The sequence below is a fragment of the Coregonus clupeaformis genome, unplaced genomic scaffold (genome assembly GCF_020615455.1).
Source record: "Coregonus clupeaformis isolate EN_2021a unplaced genomic scaffold, ASM2061545v1 scaf0720, whole genome shotgun sequence".
Lineage (NCBI taxonomy): Eukaryota > Metazoa > Chordata > Actinopteri > Salmoniformes > Salmonidae > Coregonus > Coregonus clupeaformis.
The window spans coordinates 173,255-194,500 of NW_025534175.1; the positions used below are offsets into that span (position 1 = coordinate 173,255).

At 41.0% G+C, this 21,246-nt stretch overlaps 1 protein-coding gene across 1 annotated transcript in view; it reads left to right on the forward strand.

The window, feature by feature from the left end:
* The first annotated feature begins 18,737 nt into the window (after positions 1-18,737).
* The window catches only part of LOC121543913 (cytidine monophosphate-N-acetylneuraminic acid hydroxylase-like), a 28,906-nt gene continuing 26,397 nt past the window's right edge, over positions 18,738-21,246 (forward strand). Inside the window, exons 1-2 of the mRNA XM_045216480.1 lie at positions 18,738-18,943; positions 19,158-19,249. Coding sequence (XP_045072415.1) covers positions 18,738-18,943; positions 19,158-19,249 — 298 coding nt within the window. The remainder of the gene's footprint in view (positions 18,944-19,157; positions 19,250-21,246) is intronic.

A 21,246-nucleotide genomic window follows, 5' to 3' on the forward strand; every position in this document is an offset into this window, starting at 1 on the left:
CTACTGTACTGGAGTGTGAGGCCAGTCACAGCCTATCAATACTGAACAAAAATATACATGCAAAATGTAAAGTGTTGGTTCCATGTTTCATGAGCTGAAATAAAAGATCCCAGAAATTTTCCATACACACAAAAAGTTTATTTCTCTCAAATTTTGTGCACAAATTTGTTTACATCCCTGTTAGTGAACATTTCTCCTTTACCAAGACAATCCATCCACCTGACGGGTGTGGCATATCAATAAGCTGATTAAACAGCACGCTCAATACACAGGTGCACCTTGTGCCGTGCACAATAAAAGGCCACTCTAAAATGTGCAGTTTTGTCACACAACACAATGCCATAAATGTCTCAAATTTTGAGGGAGCATGCAATTGGCATGCTGACTGCAGGAATGTCCACCAGAGCTGTTGCCAGATAATTGAATGTTAATTTCTCTACCATAAGTCGCCTCCAACATCGTATTAGAGAATTTGGCAGTACGTCCAACCGGCCTCACAACCGCAGACCACGTGTATGGTGTCGTGTGGGCTAGGGGTTTGCTGATGTTGTTACAGTTTTTCTCAATTGTTTACACACAAATACTAGTACTTGAGACACAATGACCACAACATGTAACTCATGCACCAACCCCCTGAACCAATTCTGCTAAACTACAAGCACAATTCCTGCTTTACACTCAAATCTTTGCATTTGGCACAATTTTCATGCAGGAAATCTCTTGTTTTCACAATGAACACACTGCCATTCAAATATGCACACTGACTCATCACATGGGCAAACACCCGTTACACAATTTTACAATTAGCAATCAGAGCTTTAGCATAAAAGGGCAACAGGTGAGCTCTTCTGTTTTGGAGCAATGGATGCCAACATTGGAAACAGAGGCAGAGCCAGAGGAGTGAGAGTAAGAGGAGGAGGACGGGGAGGACAAGGACGAGGACGAGGACGAGGAAGGCCAAGGACCGTAATCTCTGATGAGATCCGAGCCACTTTGGTTGATCATGTGGTCAACCATGGTCTAACAATGAGGGAGGCTGGGCAAAGAGTACAGCCAAATTTGAGCAGGTACACTGTAGCATCCATCATCCGGACATTCCGAAATGAGAATAGGTAAGAAATCTACTCTCACTAGAAAATTGCAGTACTGCATATCAATACAGTACTCAATGAGTACAGTAGTACAGTATTGCCTGTGGACTGTTCTGTAGGACTGTACAAATAAAGTATGTTTCAAGTATTTGGGAAATGTATTTCTACTTTGTATTTTACATCATTTTACTATTTGTTTGGCAGAACTGAAAGATTACCAACACAAGGTGGTCGGGAACGTGTTCTGTCTCCTGAACAGGAAACTGAAATCATGAACATGGTCCTAGAAAATAACACCATAACATTACGGCAAATACAAAGAAAAATAATAGAAAACAATGAGATATTTCAAAATATTGATAGGGTAAGCTTATCAACACTGGACCGTGTCTTGCGCAGAATTCTATTGAGGAATTTTTTTCTGCCTGGAGATGGAAAGTGTATGACCGAAATCCACAAACGCGTATACCTCTTCTCCAAGCTATGGAAGACGCATGTGGAGATATAGCAGCTGATGCTTTTCATGGCTGGAATCGCCATGCTAGGCGATATTTCCCCCGCTGCTTGGCCAGGGAAAACATTGCTTGTGATGTGGATGAGGTGCTGTGGCCAGACCGCAACAGAAGAGAGGATGCAGCATAGTTTTTATTTTTTATATTTTTTACTGTAACTGTATACATTAAATTCTTCTGTTTTGTATGTAGACCACTGTATGTGCAACTTTGTGTTGGTTGGGAATGGGATGTACACTGTGTACATTGTTTTTGTGGGAAAAATGAAATATATTTGTTACCGTGTATTTGTGTGTTCTGAGTATAAAAACAATATTCTCAAATATTTTACAACACACTTATGTATGTACTGTCTGTAGTAATGGCAACACTGAACCAAAAAAAGGCCTAAGTCATTATGATGAATGGAGAAGAAGTGTTTTCCATTCATCATAGTGTTTTACATTGAGCACATCAGTGTTCAACTGGTTCTTATAAATGTATATTCATATGATGGTTTGTGTGTGTCATTTGAAAACAAAATACCATTTTGATAAGAAATAACATTGTTTTGAATGTAAAGTTTCATTTTGCTGGATAATTGAGGGGTTTTGCCCATTGTGTGTGTGTTTTTTGATTTGTGTGTAGAGTTCTGAGAATATGAGGCATGCTTTCAGAAAATGAGTGTAAACAATCGAGAAAAACTGTAACAAAATGTTGGACTAATTGCACTTGGCACTTGCACTATGAAACTGCACTTACCCTGCCTATTTGCTTGTAAATATCCTTTGCTATTTAAAAAATAAATAAAAATATGTGATGCGTTTTATGACTGCTGCAAAATAAATTGCCTCTCTGGGGACATTAAAGTTTTCTGAATCTGAATTCATTACCATACGAAAGTGACATCATTGTTTGTGCTGTAACAAATTATTTTGAAATCCAGAAAGTTGAACAAACGTTCTTCTTTTTTTCCCTTTTTTATATATGAACAGAAACAAGAGCATCTTTCAACACCAAGTATTTTAGGAGAAAAACATTTTGTTCAAGAATGAAAAAGCCTGTATATAATAACTGACACAAAGTAAAAGGGACTAGATTAAGACGAAAAGGTCAATAGTGTGGTTAGTTATGCACTAGTACTAGCTGTTTGTGTGTGAGTGAGTGTGTGTGTGTGTGTGTGTGTGTGTGTGTGTGTGTGTGTGTGTGTGTGTGTGTGTGTGTGTGTGTGTGTGTGTGTGTGTGTGTGTGTGTGTGTGTGTGTGTGTGATGCTCATGGAACAGATGTTTTGACCTAGCTGTGTGTGTGTGTGTGCTTACAGGATAGGTTTTGTGACTTGCCTCAAGCAATTTTATGTTTTCCACATGACTGGTAGGTGTCATGAAGCAGAGCCTGACACACAGTGAACTATTGATGGTTGTGAATTAGAAGTAGTAGTGGTAGTGACGGCAGTAGTAGTGGTAGTAGTAGTAATGGTAGTAATAGAGTTGTCATCGGCTATGGGTTAGTTAAAGTGAGTTGTTTTGGGGTGGTTTGTAGGTGTGGAGTTATTATAGTGGGTTATAGTGGGCTTGTATTGTAGGCTAGAGGGAGTACTATAGCATTATAAGCCATATAATGGGTTTTTAAGCTCTCAAAATGTTTTAGTTTGAACACCCTGTAAGTTCTGTGGCAGTGACTCCAGTTAAGAATGTTGAAGCCTGCATTCCGTCATTGAAATAAATGACAACAAGCTTTATAGTATATAAAGTATGAATGGTAGCAAAAATATGTGTTGAAGCAATCTAAATTGAGTTAGTCTGCACATTTCAGTGTTTGGTTGGTATTTATAGTTTAAACTCTTCAAGAGCAGTGGCGAATCCATTTTGCCTTTGAGGTCTGCAGAGCTTTTATGCAAATTTAAATTGGTTATAGTTCCAAAAGTACAAATAGAATCCACAATCTTTTGACGAGCAATCTAAGTTGAGTCAGTCTGTACATGTCAACATTGGTTTGGTGTTTTGTAGCTTTAACGGTTCAAGAGCTGTGGCAAATTCAAATACTTCCAATTGTAGCCTATATGCAAATTTGACATGGTTATAGTTGAAAGATGTATGCAAGCAACCTATTCCAGAGATGTCTGTCACCAGTCTGTAGCCCTAATTATCTATCTCTGCAACTCCCGTACTGACTTGGGAGAGGTGAAGGTCGAGAGCCATGCGTCCTCCGAAACACGACCCTGCTAAGCCGCACTGCTTCTTGACACACTGCTTGCTTAACCCGGAAGCCAGCCGCACCAATGTGTTGGAGGAAACACCGTACAGCTGGTGACCTCAGTCAGCGTGCATGTGCCTGGCCCACCACAAGGAGTCGCTAGAGCGCAATGGGACAAGGACATCCCGGCCGGCCAAACCCTCCCCTAACCCGGACGACGCTGGGCCAATTGTGCACCGTCTCATGGGTCTCCCGGTCACAACTGGCTGTGACACAGCCTGGGATCGAACCCGGGTCTGTAGTGACGCCTGTCGTGACGCCTTAGACTGCTGCGCCACTCGGGAGGACCCTCTTGTATTTACTTCTATTGTGAGTATGAAAATGTATGCACTCACTAACTGTAAGTCGCTCTGGATAAGAGCGTCTGCTAAATGACTAAAAATGTAAAAATGTAAATGTGAGTTGGCCATGCAGTGCAGGGGAACATCCTGACTGGACTTGTATTTGGGCGAAATTCAATATTATTAAATCATCTTATTAAAATGTTATAAGATATCATAATTAAACAATGTGCGATCTAGGACTATTGTTAACAAAGAGGTGGATGCACTAGCTTTGTGTGTGTGTGTGTGTGTGTGTGCGCGTGTGTGTGCGCGTGTGCGTGTGTGCGTGCATGTGTTTGCACTCCAGGTCAATAGGTGGCAGTAACATTCACTAGGTTAACTCAACTACAGTAACTGAAGAAGCCGCATTACTACACACAGTCCAGGAAGTCACACAATAACAGCTGTTAATTTTGTAACGTTTATAGTCATGTCACAGCAGTGAGTAGGAAGGAGATTCCAAGATGTGGGAAGTGTGCAGGAGGGCATGGGATAGAGGACTGTGTAGTTTCGGTGGATAAAGGTGTGCGTGTTAATGGTAGGGGTGCTCATGTTGCTGGAGATCGGAAGTGTCCGGTGCGAGAGAGGCAGGTTGAGGTGGCTAGAGTCAGAGTAGTGCAGAAGGTGTTGTATGCTGAGGCAGTGAAGAAAGGAGAGGAGGATGGGTCTAGGGTGAGGGATCCTGAGAGGATTCCAGTGAGTACTAGATTTGTGCCAGCACAGAGGGATAGGCCAACGAGTGATTTATGCTTCAGTAAGGTTGGCTTCTTAGCGTTCATATCAACGGTTATCAACTGTACCGCAGAAATGGAACGTAAATCACAGAAAATAGATGTTGTGGTGGCAGCTGCAGAGATGTATTTAGCTATACGAGATTTGACTTCAGAAGGGTTACAGGGTGTGTTGAGGGGTGGTGTCCCATCCTCCCAGGCTGTTGGCATGGTGCAGGAGCAGATAGGGTCAAAGTAGTGGAATGGTGTAGTGGGTTTTAAATGAGTGTAGGTGGTGGAGTCTAGGGCTATATTTCACTTTCTTAGAGGAAAAGGACTAATGAAGATAATGTATACTGAACGAAAATATAAACGCAACATGCAACAATTTCAAAGATTTTACTGAGTTACAGTTCATATAAGGAAATCAGTCAATTGAAATAAATGAATTAGGCCCTAATCTATGGATTTCACATGACTGGGAATACAGATATGCATCTGTTGGTCACAGCTACCTTTTAAAAAAAAGCTAGGGGCATGGATCAGAAAACCAGTCAGTATCTGGTGTGACGACAATTTGCCTCATGCAGCGCAACACATCTCCTTCGCATAGAGTTGATCAGGATGTTGATTGTGGCCTGTGGAATGTTGTCCCACTCCTCTTCAATGGCTGTGCGAAGTTCAGCTTCCAGGATTTGTGTACTGATCCTTGTGACATGGGGCCATGCATTGTGATGCCGAAACATGAGGTGATGGCGGCGGATGAATGGCACGACAATGCAGTGGTGGAAAAAGTACCCAATTGTCAGTAAAGATACCTTAATAGAAAATGACTCAAGTAAAAGTGAAAGTAACCCAGTAAAACACTACTTGAGTAAAAGTCTAAAAGTATTTGGTTTTAAATATACTTAAGAATCAAAAGTAAATGTAATTGCTAAAATATACTTAAGTATCAAAAGTAAAAGTAAAAGTACAAATTATTTCAAATTCCTTATATTAAGCAAACCAGATGGCGCCATTTTCTTGTTTTTCTAATTTACGGAAAGCCAGGGGCACACTCCAACGCTCAGACATAATTTACAAGTGAAGCGTCTGTTTAGTGAGTCTGCCAGATCAGAGGCAGTAGGGATGACCAGGGATGTTCTCTTGATAAGCGCGTGAATTGGACCGTTTTCCTGTCCTGCTAAGCATTCAAAATTTACTTTTGAGTGTTAGGGAAAATGTATGGAGTAAAAAGTACATTATTTTCTTTAGGAATGTAGTGAAGTAAAAGTAAAAGTTGTAAAAAATATAAATAGTAAAGTAAAGAACAGATACCCCAAAAAACTATTTAAGTACTTTACACCACTGCGACAATGGGCCTCAGGATCTCGTCACGGTACCTCTGTGCATTGAAATTGCCATCTATAAAATGCAATTGCTTAAGCTTAAACCTGTCCATACAATAACCCCACCGCCACCACGGGGCACTCTGTTACAGCTTTTCTCGATTGTTTACACACATTTTCTGAAAGCATGCCTCATATTCTCAGAACTCTACACACAAATCAAAAAACACACACACAATGGGCAAAACCCCTCAATTATCCAGAAAAATGAAACTTTACATTCAAAACAATGTTATTTCTTATCAAAATGGTATTTTGTTTTCAAATGACACACACAAACCATCATATGAATATACATTTATAAGAACCAGTTGAACACTGATGTGCTCAATGTAAAACACTGTGATGAATGGAAAACACTTCTTCTCCATTCATCATAATGACTTAGGCCTTTTTTTGGTTCAGTGTTGCCATTACTACAGACAGTACATACATAAGTGTGTTGTAAAATATTTGAGAATATTGTTTTTATACTCAGAACACACAAATACACGGTAACAAATATATTTCATTTTTCCCACAAAAACAATGTACACAGTGTACATCCCATTCCCAACCAACACAAAGTTGCACATACAGTGGTCTACATACAAAACAGAAGAATTGAATGTATACAGTTACAGTAAAAAAAAAAAAAACTATGCTGCATCCTCTCTTCTGTTGCGGTCTGGCCACAGCACCTCATCCACATCACAAGCAATGTTTTCCCTGGCCAAGCAGCGGGGGAAATATCGCCTAGCATGGCGATTCCAGCCATGAAAAGCATCAGCTGCTATATCTCCACATGCGTCTTCCAAAGTTCCTTTCCTGAGGATGGCTCACCCCTCACAGTTCTGGGTGACTTCAACCTCCCTACGTCTACCTTTGACTCATTTCTCTCTGCCTCCTTCTTTCCACTCCTCTCCTCTTTTGACCTCACCCTCTCACCATCCCCCCCTACTCACAAGGCAGGCAATACGCTTGACCTCATCTTTACTAGATGCTGTTCTTCTACTAATCTCACTGCAACTCCCCTCCATGTCTCCGACCACGACTTTGTATCCTTTTCTCTCTCGCTCTCCTCCAACACTACTCACTCTGCCCCTACTCAGATGGTAATGCACCGTCGCAACCTTCGCTCTCTCTCTCCCGCTACTCTCTCCTCTTCCATCCTATCATCTCTTCCCTCTGCTCAATCCTTCTCCCTCCAATCTCCTGATTCTGCCTCCTCAACCCTCCTCTCCTCCCTTTCTGCATCCTTTGACTCTCTATGTCCCCTATCCTCCCGGCCGGCTCGGTCCTCCCCTCCTGCTCCGTGGCTTGACGACTCATTGCGAGCTCACAGAACAGGGCTCCGGGCAGCCGAGCGGAAATGGAGGAAAACTAGACTCCCTGCGGACCTGGCATCTTTTCACTCCCTCCTCTCTACATTTCCTTCATCTGTTTCTGCTGCTAAAGCCACTTTCTACCACTCTAAATTCCAAGCATCTGCCTCTAACCCTAGGAAGCACTTTGCCACCTTCTCCTCCCTGCTGAATCCTCCTCCCCCCCTCTCTGTGGATGACTTCGTCAACCATTTTGAAAAGAAGGTTGACGACATCCGATCCTCGTTTGTTAAGTCAAATGACACTGCTGGTCCTGCTCACACTGCCCTACCCTATGCTTTGACTTCTTTCTCCCCTCTCTCTCCAGATGAAATCTTGCGACTTGTGATGGCCGGCCGCCCAACAACCTGCCCGCTTGACCCTATCCCCTCCTCTCTTCTCCAGACCATCTCCGGTGACCTTCTCCCTTACCTCACCTCGCTCATCAACTCATCCTTGACCGCTGGCTATGTCCCTTCCGTCTTCAAGAGAGCGAGAGTTGCACCCCTTCTCAAAAAACCAACACTCGATCCCTCTGATGTCAACAACTACAGACCAGTATCCCTTCTTTCTTTTCTCTCCAAAACTCTTGAGCGTGCCGTCTCTAGCCAACTCTCTTGCTATCTCTCTCAGAATGACCTTCTTCATCCAAACCAGTCAGGTTTCAAGACTGGTCATTCAACTGAGACTGCTCTTCTCTGTGTCACGGAGGCTCTCCGCACTGCTAAAGCTAACTCTCTCTCCTCTGCTCTTGTCCTTCTAGACCTGTCTGCTGCCTTTGATACTGTGAACCATCAGATCCTCCTCTCCACCCTCTCCGAGTTGGGCATCTCCGGCGCGGCTCACTCTTGGATTGCGTCCTACAGTGAGGGAAAAAAGTATTTGATCCCCTGCTGATTTTGTACGTTTGCCCATTGACAAAGAAATTATCAGTCTATAATTTTAATGGTAGGTTTATTTGAACAGTGAGAGACAGAATAACAACAAAAAATCCAGAAAAACGCATGTCAAAAATGTTATAAATTGATTTGCATTTTAATGAGGGAAATAAGTATTTGACCCCTCTGCAAAACATGACTTAGTACTTGGTGGCTAGGCCACTCCAGGACCTTAATGTGCTACTTCTTGAGCCACTCCTTTGTTGCCTTGGCAGTGTGTTTTGGGTCATTGTCATGCTGGAATACCCATCCACGACCCATTTTCAATGCCCTGGCTGAGGGAAGGAGGTTCTCACCCAAGATTTGACGGTACATGGCCCCGTCCATCGTCCCTTTGATGTGGTGAAGTTGTCCTGTCCCCTTAGCAGAAAAACACCCTCAAAGTGTCAGCTTCCTGCCTCCTGTTTGTCTCCGGGCCTCTAGAGGTCATCTGTGTTCCCCTCTGCCTTAGTTCTTCCTCGTGTGTCCTTATTAGCTTTATCCAGGTCACCTGTGCCTTGTTTCCCCTAGAGTATTTTAGCTGTGTTTTTTCCCCTTGTTCCTCACTTGGTTTTTGAGTCCCGGCTATGTGTCTCCTGCTGTGTCCCACAGAGTCTTTCCGAGTAAGCTTTTCTAAGTTATCTTTATTTTGTTTTTCTCCCCTCGTGGAGTTATTTTGTTTTGTCCTCCTGTTTTGTTTACTGTACCTCTGTTAGTATACCTCTTTCTGAGAAGAACTTTTGTTGGATTATTTTTGAAGTGCAAAGAAATACCTTTTTTATATTAAACCTACTTTGCCTGGAGTATTGCCTTGGGTGTTTCGTTTGGGTCCTACTATACCTCCTCTGTGGCTAAGGGGTAGAACACCCAACTCTCCACATCTGAGACCTGAGTTCAAGCCTAGCTTGTGACACAAAGCATAATGTTTCCACCTCCATGTTTGACGGTGGGGATGGTGTTCTTGGGGTCATAGGCAGCATTCCTCCTCCTCCAAACACGGCGAGTTGAGTTGATGCCAAAGAGCTCCATTTTGGTCTCATCTGACCACAACACTTTCACCCAGTTCTCCTCTGAATCATTCAGATGTTCATTGGCAAACTTCAGACGGGCATGTATATGTGCTTTCTTGAGCAGGGGGACCTTGTGGGCGCTGCAGGATTTCAGTCCTTCACGGCGTAGTGTGTTACCAATTGTTTTCTTGGTGACTATGGTCCCAGCTGCCTTGAGATCATTGACAAGATCCTCCCGTGTAGTTCTGGGCTGATTCCTCACCGTTCTCATGATCATTGCAACTCCACGAGGTGAGATCTTGCATGGAGCCCCAGGCAGAGGGAGATAGACAGTTCTTTTGTGTTTCTTCCATTTGCGAATAATCGCACCAATTTATACCATTTTTGACATGCGTTTTTCTGGATTTTTTTGTTGTTATTCTGTCTCTCACTGTTCAAATAAACCTACCATTAAAATTATAGACTGAGTGGAACAGTGTTTAAAGACACGACCACTTATGTGTTACGTGAATTTCTATCCCAATGTTTCAAAAATGAACTTATTACTCAGTCTGTATCCCAGATGTTGTAAATCTCCAATAATCAGACCAAGCAGCCCAGCATACAATCATCAGGCTTTATTCATGAGAACGTTCTGAAACAAAAAATGTATATGCACACGTCAGAGAATCCCTCCCCTCTTTAGGTGGGCTGTAGTTTTCCACTGGAAAACTGCTCTCCTGACCATCAGGTCACACACACACACACACACACACACACACTCACACACATGCGGGGGGACCTAGTGAATGACCTGCAGAGAGCTGGGACCAAAGTAACAAAGGCCCGTCTGAAGTTTGCTAGAGTGCATTTGGATGATCCAGAAGAGGATTGGGAGAATGTCATATGGTCAGATGAAACCAAAATAGAACTTTTTGGTAAAAACTCAACTCGTCGTGTTTGGAGGACAAAGAATGCTGAGTTGCATCCAAAGAACACCATACCTACTGTGAAGCATGGGGGTGGAAACATCATGCTTTGGGGCTGTTTTTCTGCAAAGGGACCAGGACGACTGATCCGTGTAAAGGAAAGAATGAATGGGGCCATGTATCATGAGATTTTGAGTGAAAACCTCCTTCCATCAGCAAGGGCATTGAAGATGAAACGTGGCTGGGTCTTTCAGCATGACAATGGTCCCAAACACATCGCCCGGGCAACGAAGGAGTGGCTTCGTAAGAAGCATTTCAAGGTCCTGGAGTGGCCTAGCCAGTCTCCAGATCTCAACCCCATAGAAAATCTTTGGAGGGAGTTGAAAGTCCGTGTTGCCCAGCGACAGCCCCAAAACATCACTGCTCTAGAGGAGATCTGCATGGAGGAATGGGCCAAAATACCAGCAACAGTGTGTGAAAACCTTGTGAAGACTTACAGAAAACGTTTGACCTGTGTCATTGCCAACAAAGGGTATATAACAAAGTATTGAGAAACTTTTGTTATTGACCAAATAGTTATTTTCCACCATAATTTGCAAATAAATTCATTAAAAATCCTACAATGTGATTTTCTGGATTCTTTTTAAGTGGGAGAACTTGTACAATTGGTGGCTGACTAAATACTTTTTTCCCCCACTGTACACCTTAGCCAAATACATTTAAACTCAGTTTTTCACAATTCCTGACATTTAATCCTAGTAAAAATTCCCTGTCTTAGGTCAGTTAGGATCACCACTTTATTTTAAGAATGTGAAATGTCAGAATAATAGTAGAGAGAATGATTTATTTCAGCTTTTATTTCTTTCATCACATTCCCAGTGGGTCAGAAGTTTACATACACTCAATTAGTATTTGGTAGCATTGCCTTCAAATTGTTTAACTTGGGTCAAACGTTTCGGGTAGCCTTCCACAAGCTTCCCACAATAAGTTGGGTGAATTCTGGCCCATTCCTCCTGACAGAGCTGGTGTAACTGAGTCAGGTTTCTAGGCCTCCTTGCTCGCACACGCTTTTTCAGTTCTGCCCACAAATGTTCTATAGGATTGAGGTCAGGGCTTTGTGATGGCCACTCCAATACCTTGACTTTGTTGTCCTTAAGCCATTTTGCCACAACTTTGGAAGTATGCTTGGGGTCATTGTCCAAGCTTTAACTTACTGACTGATGTCTTGAGATGTTGCTTCAATATATCCACATAATTTTCCTTCCTCATGATGCCATCTATTTTGTGAAGTGCACCAGTCCCTCCTGCAGCAAACCACCCCCACAGCATGATGCTGCCACCCCCGTGCTTCACGGTTGGGATGGTGATCTACGGCTTGCAAGCTACCACCTTTTACCTCCAATCATAACGATGGTCATTATGGCCAAACAGTTCTATTTTTGTTTCATCAGACCAGAAGAAATTTCTCCATTAAGTACGATCTTTGTCCCCATGTGAAGTTGCAAACCGTAGTCTGGCTTTTTTATGGCGGTTTTGGAGCAGTGGCTTCTTCCTTGCTGAGTGGCCTTTCAGGTTACGTCGATATAGGACTTGTTTTACTGTGGATATAGATAATTTTGTACCTGTTTCCTCCAGCATCTTCACAAGGTCCTTTGCTGTTGTTCTGGGATTGATTTGCACTTTTCGCACCAAAGTACGTTCACTTCTAGGAGACAGAATGCGTCTCCTTCCTGAGCGGTATGACGGATGCGTGGTCCCATGGTGTTTATACTTGTGTACTATTGTTTGTACAGATGAACGTGGTACCTTCAGGCGTTTGGAAATTGCTCCCAAGGATGAACCAGACTTGTGGAGTTCTACAAAAACAATTCTGAGGTCTTGGCTGATTTCTTTTGATATTCCCATGATGTCAAGCAAAGAGGCACTGAGTTTGAAGGTAGGCCTTGAAATACATCCACAGGTACACCTCCATTTGACTCAAATGATGTCAACTAGCCTATCAGAAGCTTCTAATGCCATGACATCATTTTCTGGAATTTTCCAAGCTGTTTAAAGGCACAGTCAACTTAATGTATGTAAACTTCTGACCCACTGGAATTGTGATACAGTGAATTATAAGTGAAATAATCTGTATGTAAACAATTGTTAGAAAAATTACTTGTGTCATGCACAAAGTAGATGTCCTAACCGACTTGCCAAAACTATAGTTTGTTAACAAGACATTTGTGGAGTGGTTGAAAAACGAGTTTTAATGACTCCAACCTAAGTGTATGTAAACTTCCGACTTCAACTGTATGTATTTGTACTCAGGTCTGCTCCTGATAATTCCATAAATTGCAATGTAATATTTAGTTCCCAAAGTGTCACAGTACTGTATGAGGAACTGACATTTGTTTGAATTTAGGTATTAATCATTTGAACTAACCATGAACATGTAAATATACCGGTATACTATTTCGTTCTTTGAACCTGTGCTATTGTGTAAAATGTAGGTTCAGGTCTCTCGCTCGGTCTCGCTCTCTCTTTCTATCATATTTTAAATAACTTTAAAGTTAGTTTTATGACCATCCTGTGTCACTTTAGTTGGACTGAGATAATACACTTTGTCAAGAAGCATTATGACCATCATATAATCATGTAAGCCAGATAAGCCGATCACGTACCTGCCCTGTCATCAGTCATCAGTCAAAAACAGGATGTCTTGTCCTGTTGCTGAAATCTGCTCCTGCATTTATCCCAGTCATCAGCAACAGAAACAGAGAATTGGGGTAAGTTCATGTATGACATCAATGTGTGTGCAATTATAATGATAATTTAATATGGTCAATTTCAGAAAATGTTATATAACATAAACATACTGTTGACAAATAGGCTATGGTGTAATGGAATGTTTTACCTTGTTTTGTGGGTTTTGACACTCTTATGTAGGTGTCATAACCAGCCATAAAATAATGCAATATATGTCACAACAGGTCTAAATATATGTAACAGTGTTATGAGCATATTATGACAGTTTCTGACAAGTTATGCCAGCTGTTATGACATATTACGACATGGTTATGACCGTGTCATAACGTGTTATGACGCTGGGTGTCAAGTAAAGTGTTACCGCATATTCATATATTTCTCCTTTCTGTAATACACGATTTCCAGTGTTTTGTTTGTAACACTGATAGAGGAATTTGTTAATGTGACTAAAATTATAGGAATGTGATAGAATCATAAAACTACAATAAGTTTAGTTAGAAGAAAAACAAGGGCTTTGGCTTATTTTCACATCTATGCTAGCAGGAAACAGAATGTGAAACTAGACACTGAAGAACATGTCCCCATCTTAGGTGTCTGTGTAGGATGCATGTTTGCTCAGCAACAGACTATTTAGGTCTTATAAAAATAAATGTGCTTCTTCAAACTTATAGAGAAATGTGACAGTTGTCTAAATATGGGCTAGGAGCTTTTTCATTGGCCCATTTAGGGGCGTAGTAAAGGTATAAAAACATTGTGCACTGTATGATTTTCAGAGCGCTCTCAATGAATAAAGGCTGACTATTGCAGAATTGGGTCTTTGCTTATTTTATTTAAACTAAGAGATTTACAACCTCTTGGGAAATATTCAAAGATTTAAGAAGTAGTTGACTTCAACAATTGAGATAACAAAATTCTCGTAACAAACACTTGGGTTGATGGTCACTAGACTCGATGCTGTATGTTATGAATTAAACTCATATCTGTTGAAAGTGATTGACGCCAATGTTTCAAAAATGAACTTATTACTCAGTCTGTATCCCAGATGTTGTAAATCTCCAATAATCAGACCAAGCAGCCCAGCATACAATCATCAGGCTTTATTCATGAGAACGTTCTGAAACAAAAATTGTATATGCACACGTCAGAGAATCCCTCCCCTCTTTAGGTGGGCTGTAGTTTTCCACTGGAAAACTGCTCTCCTGACCATCAGGTCACACACACACACACACACACACACTCACACACATGCAGGGGGACCTAGTGAATGACCTGCAGAGAGCTGGGACCAAAGTAACAAAGGCCCGTCTGAAGTTTGCTAGAGTGCATTTGGATGATCCAGAAGAGGATTGGGAGAATGTCATATGGTCAGATGAAACCAAAATAGAACTTTTTGGTAAAAACTCAACTCGTCGTGTTTGGAGGACAAAGAATGCTGAGTTGCATCCAAAGAACACCATACCTACTGTGAAGCATGGGGGTGGAAACATCATGCTTTGGGGCTGTTTTTCTGCAAAGGGACCAGGACGACTGATCCGTGTAAAGGAAAGAATGAATGGGGCCATGTATCATGAGATTTTGAGTGAAAACCTCCTTCCATCAGCAAGGGCATTGAAGATGAAACGTGGCTGGGTCTTTCAGCATGACAATGATCCCAAACACATCGCCCGGGCAACGAAGGAGAGGCTTCGTAAGAAGCATTTCAAGGTCCTGGAGTGGCCTAGCCAGTCTCCAGATCTCAACCCCATAGAAAATCTTTGGAGGGAGTTGAAAGTCCGTGTTGCCCAGCGACAGCCCCAAAACATCACTGCTCTAGAGGAGATCTGCATGGAGGAATGGGCCAAAATACCAGCAACAGTGTGTGAAAACCTTGTGAAGACTTACAGAAAACGTTTGACCTGTGTCATTGCCAACAAAGGGTATATAACAAAGTATTGAGAAACTTTTGTTATTGACCAAATAGTTATTTTACACCATAATTTGCAAATAAATTCATTAAAAATCCTACAATGTGATTTTCTGGATTTTTTTATTATTTTTTTTCTGTCATAGTTGACGTGTACCTATGATGAAAATTACAGGCCTCTCTCATCTTTTTAAGTGGGAGAACTTGTACAATTGGTGGCTGACTAAATACTTTTTTCCCCCACTGTACACCTTAGCCAAATACATTTAAACTCAGTTTTTCACAATTCCTGACATTTAATCCTAGTAAAGATTCCCTGTCTTAGGTCAGTTAGGATCACCACTTTATTTTAAGAATGTGAAATGTCAGAATAATAGTAGAGAGAATGATTTATTTCAGCTTTTATTTCTTTCATCACATTCCCAGTGGGTCAGAAGTTTACATACACTCAATTAGTATTTGGTAGCATTGCCTTCAAATTGTTTAACTTGGGTCAAACGTTTCGGGTAGCCTTCCACAAGCTTCCCACAATAAGTTGGGTGAATTCTGGCCCATTCCTCCTGACAGAGCTGGTGTAACTGAGTCAGGTTTCTAGGCCTCCTTGCTCGCACACGCTTTTTCAGTTCTGCCCACAAATGTTCTATAGGATTGAGGTCAGGGCTTTGTGATGGCCACTCCAATACCTTGACTTTGTTGTCCTTAAGCCATTTTGCCACAACTTTGGAAGTATGCTTGGGGTCATTGTCCAAGCTTTAACTTACTGACTGATGTCTTGAGATGTTGCTTCAATATATCCACATAATTTTCCTTCCTCATGATGCCATCTATTTTGTGAAGTGCACCAGTCCCTCCTGCAGCAAACCACCCCCACAGCATGATGCTGCCACCCCCGTGCTTCACGGTTGGGATGGTGATCTACGGCTTGCAAGCTACCACCTTTTACCTCCAATCATAACGATGGTCATTATGGCCAAACAGTTCTATTTTTGTTTCATCAGACCAGAAGACATTTCTCCATTAAGTACGATCTTTGTCCCCATGTGAAGTTGCAAACCGTAGTCTGGCTTTTTTATGGCGGTTTTGGAGCAGTGGCTTCTTCCTTGCTGAGTGGCCTTTCAGGTTATGTCGATATAGGACTTGTTTTACTGTGGATATAGATAATTTTGTACCTGTTTCCTCCAGCATCTTCACAAGGTCCTTTGCTGTTGTTCTGGGATTGATTTGCACTTTTCGCACCAAAGTACGTTCACCTCTAGGAGACAGAATGCGTCTCCTTCCTGAGCGGTATGACGGATGCGTGGTCCCATGGTGTTTATACTTGTGTACTATTGTTTGTACAGATGAACGTGGTACCTTCAGGCGTTTGGAAATTGCTCCCAAGGATGAACCAGACTTGTGGAGTTCTACAAAAACAATTCTGAGGTCTTGGCTGATTTCTTTTGATATTCCCATGATGTCAAGCAAAGAGGCACTGAGTTTGAAGGTAGGCCTTGAAATACATCCACAGGTACACCTCCATTTGACTCAAATGATGTCAACTAGCCTATCAGAAGCTTCTAATGCCATGACATCATTTTCTGGAATTTTCCAAGCTGTTTAAAGGCACAGTCAACTTAATGTATGTAAACTTCTGACCCACTGGAATTGTGATACAGTGAATTATAAGTGAAATAATCTGTATGTAAACAATTGTTAGAAAAATTACTTGTGTCATGCACAAAGTAGATGTCCTAACCGACTTGCCAAAACTACAGTTTGTTAACAAGACATTTGTGGAGTGGTTGAAAAACGAGTTTTAATGACTCCAACCTAAGTGTATGTAAACTTCCGACTTCAACTGTATGTATTTGTACTCAGGTCTGCTCCTGATAATTCCATAAATTGCAATGTAATATTTAGTTCCCAAAGTGTCACAGTACTGTATGAGGAACTGACATTTGTTTGAATTTAGGTATTAATCATTTGAACTAACCATGAACATGTAAATATACCGGTATACTATTTCGTTCTTTGAACCTGTGCTATTGTGTAAAATGTAGGTTCAGGTCTCTCGCTCGGTCTCGCTCTCTCTTTCTATCATATTTTAAATAACTTTAAAGTTAGTTTTATGACCATCCTGTGTCACTTTAGTTGGACTGAGAAAATACACTTTGTCAAGAAGCATTATGACCATCATATAATCATGTAAGCCAGATAAGCCGATCACGTACCTGCCCTGTCATCAGTCATCAGTCAAAAACAGGATGTCTTGTCCTGTTGCTGAAATCTGCTCCTGCATTTATCCCAGTCATCAGCAACAGAAACAGAGAATTGGGGTAAGTTCATGTATGACATCAATGTGTGTGCAATTATAATGATAATTTAATATGGTCAATTTCAGAAAATGTTATATAACATAAACATACTGTTGACAAATAGGCTATGGTGTAATGGAATGTTTTACCTTGTTTTGTGGGTTTTGACACTCTTATGTAGGTGTCATAACCAGCCATAAAATAATGCAATATATGTCACAACAGGTCTAAATATATGTAACAGTGTTATGAGCATATTACGACAGTTTCTGACAAGTTATGCCAGCTGTTATGACATATTACGACATGGTTATGACCGTGTCATAACGTGTTATGACGCTGGGTGTCAAGTAAAGTGTTACCGCATATTCATATATTTCTCCTTTCTGTAATACACGATTTCCAGTGTTTTGTTTGTAACACTGATAGAGGAATTTGTTAATGTGACTAAAATTATAGGAATGTGATAGAATCATAAAACTACAATAAGTTTAGTTAGAAGAAAAACAAGGGCTTTGGCTTATTTTCATATCTATGCTAGCAGGAAACAGAATGTGAAACTAGACACTGAAGAACATGTCCCCATCTTAGGTGTCTGTGTAGGATGCATGTTTGCTCAGCAACAGACTATTTAGGTCTTATAAAAATAAATGTGCTTCTTCAAACTTATAGAGAAATGTGACAGTTGTCTAAATATGGGCTAGGAGCTTTTTCATTGGCCCATTTAGGGGCGTAGTAAAGGTATAAAAACATTGTGCACTGTATGATTTTCAGAGCGCTCTCAATGAATAAAGGCTGACTATTGCAGAATTGGGTCTTTGCTTATTTTATTTAAACTAAGAGATTTACAACCTCTTGGGAAATATTCAAAGATTTAAGAAGTAGCTGACTTCAACAATTGAGATAACAAAATTCTCGTAACAAACACTTGGGTTGATGGTCACTAGACTCGATGCTGTATGTTATGAATTAAACTCATATCTGTTGAAAGTGATTGACGCCAGATTGGAGATACAAGGACCGAGGACACACTGATTATTATTGTATTGTCTGAACACTGTGATTCTGTAGCCAGTGGCAAAGTCACTTACATTTTGTTTTGACTTTCCAAAGGCCTCTGGGGCTGATTTTTAAAGAACAGTTGTCTGCTGATAAGGATATAAGGCCAGTTAGACATTTTCTCTGCTTCTGTGCTGGAAGTACCGCCCTGTTGCAACTTGTAATAAACTGGATAGATTTTTGATTGACTTTATTTGCGACTGCTCTTCTCTTTTGTTCACCTGGAAATTCCTCTTACGAGTACCATCCACTTATACTCACCTGCTTTTCTCATCAGCACTTCAATTCAACCACTCAAATGACAGCCCAGTCTTCAAAGACAGTGCTGTCCCTGGACTCTGAGGCAGTGCGCTCACTCAAAGATGGCATCAACTTTAAGAAGAGCCCAGATGATGGCAAGTGCTACATCATATACAAAGAAAATGGAGAGCTGAAGGCCTGCAAGAACCAATGCAAACACCAAGGAGGCCTGTTCATCAAAGACATTGAGGACTTAGATGGAAGGTAAGTAGACTTAAAGGGGAAGTTCAGGATTCTACAACTCAAGATAGCTGAAGTTTGTAGTGGCTGTTTAGAGAATACCCAACCATGGATTACAGTTTCTCCTGGCCCATAGACTACTTTCAGGCCGAGGAACCATCTAACATCAAGTTGTAAAATACAGAGGCTTAGATATAACATATCTATTCAGTGGGACTGAAAGGTTTTTCTGATACAGGACGGTCCGATGTACAAAACACTACTGGAAGCTGAACGTCTCAACTATGCAGTATGTGAACCCTCCCGACAGCTTCACACAGGATGAGCTGGGTAAGTTGAGCTGCTATTTTATTTATTTATTATTATTTATTTAACTAGTTAAGTCAGTTAAGAACAATTTCGTATTTAATATGACGGCCTACTAAAAGGCAAAATGCCTCCTGCTGGGATGGTGGCTGGGATTAAAAATAAAAATATAGGACAAAACACACATCAAGACAAGAGAGACATAAAGCGAGACCTAAGACAACAACACAGCATGGCAGCAACACAACATGACAACAACACGGTAGCAACACAACATGACAACAACACGGTAGCAACACAACAGGCCTTTCCCAACAATGTAGAGCAGGGGTGTCAAACTCATTTTAGCTCAGGGGCCACATGGAGGAAAATCTATTCCCAAGTGGGCCGGACCGGAAAAATCATGGTATATATAACTTAAAAACAACAACTTCAGATTGTTTTCTTTGTTTTAATACGATAAACATACAACATAAAGCTGGAGCCTGAGGACAGTGTGTCCAAAATAGTACAAGCACAACATCACTATTAATCATAAAACACGTCAAGTTTATTTGAAAATTCTAAAGAAAAAGAACACACAAACACACAATGCCTCAGTGATTAACAGAACTGTTTCACAGATCACAGAACTATATCAGGGTGTCATTTCTCAGGCAGAAATGTAGATAAAAAGAATGAAATCCTGTTCCCCAAACAAGTGCAAGAACCACAGAGTCAAGAATAGGTTAAATATACAAATAAAATGAAATAAATTAAAAACAATAGCACATCAACATAAAAACATATAAACATAAAGCTGGAGCCTGAGGACAGTGTCCAAAAGCACAACATCACTATTAATCATAAAACACCTCAAGTTATTTGAAAGTTCTGAGGACAAAGAACACACAAACACACAATGCCTCAGTGATTAACAGAACTGTTTCACAGATCACAGAACTATATCAGGGTGTCATTTCTCAGGCAGAAATGTAGATAAGAATAATGAAATCCTGTTCCCCAAACAAGTGCAAGAACCACAGAGTCAAGAATAGGTTAAATATACAAATAAAATAAAAACAATTAAAAACAATAGCACATCAACATAAAAACATATAAACATAAAGCTGGAGCCTGAGGACAGTGTCCAAAAGCACAACATCACTATTAATCATAAAACACCTCAAGTTATTTGAAAGTTCTGAGGACAAAGAACACACAAACACACAATGCCTCAGTGATTCACAGAAGTATATCACAGATCACAGAACTATATCAGGGTGTCATTTCTCAGGCAGAAATGTAGATAAAAATAATAAATCCTGTTCCCCAAACAAGTGCAAGAACCACAGAGTCAAGAATAGGTTAAATATACAAATAAAATAAAATCAATTAAAAACAATAGCACATCAACATAAAAACATATAAACATAAATCTGAAAGCGTTGCTCAAACTCCCGTAACAGTCCCGTTATTTTATCTTTGAACCGCTTCATGTCTGCCACATGTTGGGTCGCGCACACATTTTTCAGACAGGGGAAGTGAGCTGCATCACCACCGGCAAGTTGCGTCTCCCACAATGACAGCTTCAACTTGAAAGAACGTATGCTGTCATAATACTGCGTGACAACTTTGTTGCGGCCTTGCAGCTGTTTGTTCAAGTTATTCAGGTGCTCTGTAACATCCACCATAAATGCAAGGTCCTGCATCCATTCTGCGGAATGAAATTCTAACACTGGTTTGCCCTTTTCTTCCATGAACTGTTCAATTTCTTCTCGTAAATCAAAGAAACGCCTCAGCACAGCACCTCGGCTTAAACATCTTACCTCAGTGTGGTATGGCAGGCCATAGATGTGGTCTTTCTCTCTGAGAAGGCTGTCAAACTGACGGTGATTCAGGCTTCTGGATCGGATTAAATTAACAGTTTGGATGACCACCTTCATGACGTTATCCATCTTTAATGACTTGCAACACAAAGCCTCCTGGTGCAAAATACAGTGAAAAGTCAAAAAATCACGTCCTCCATTTGCAGATTGCAC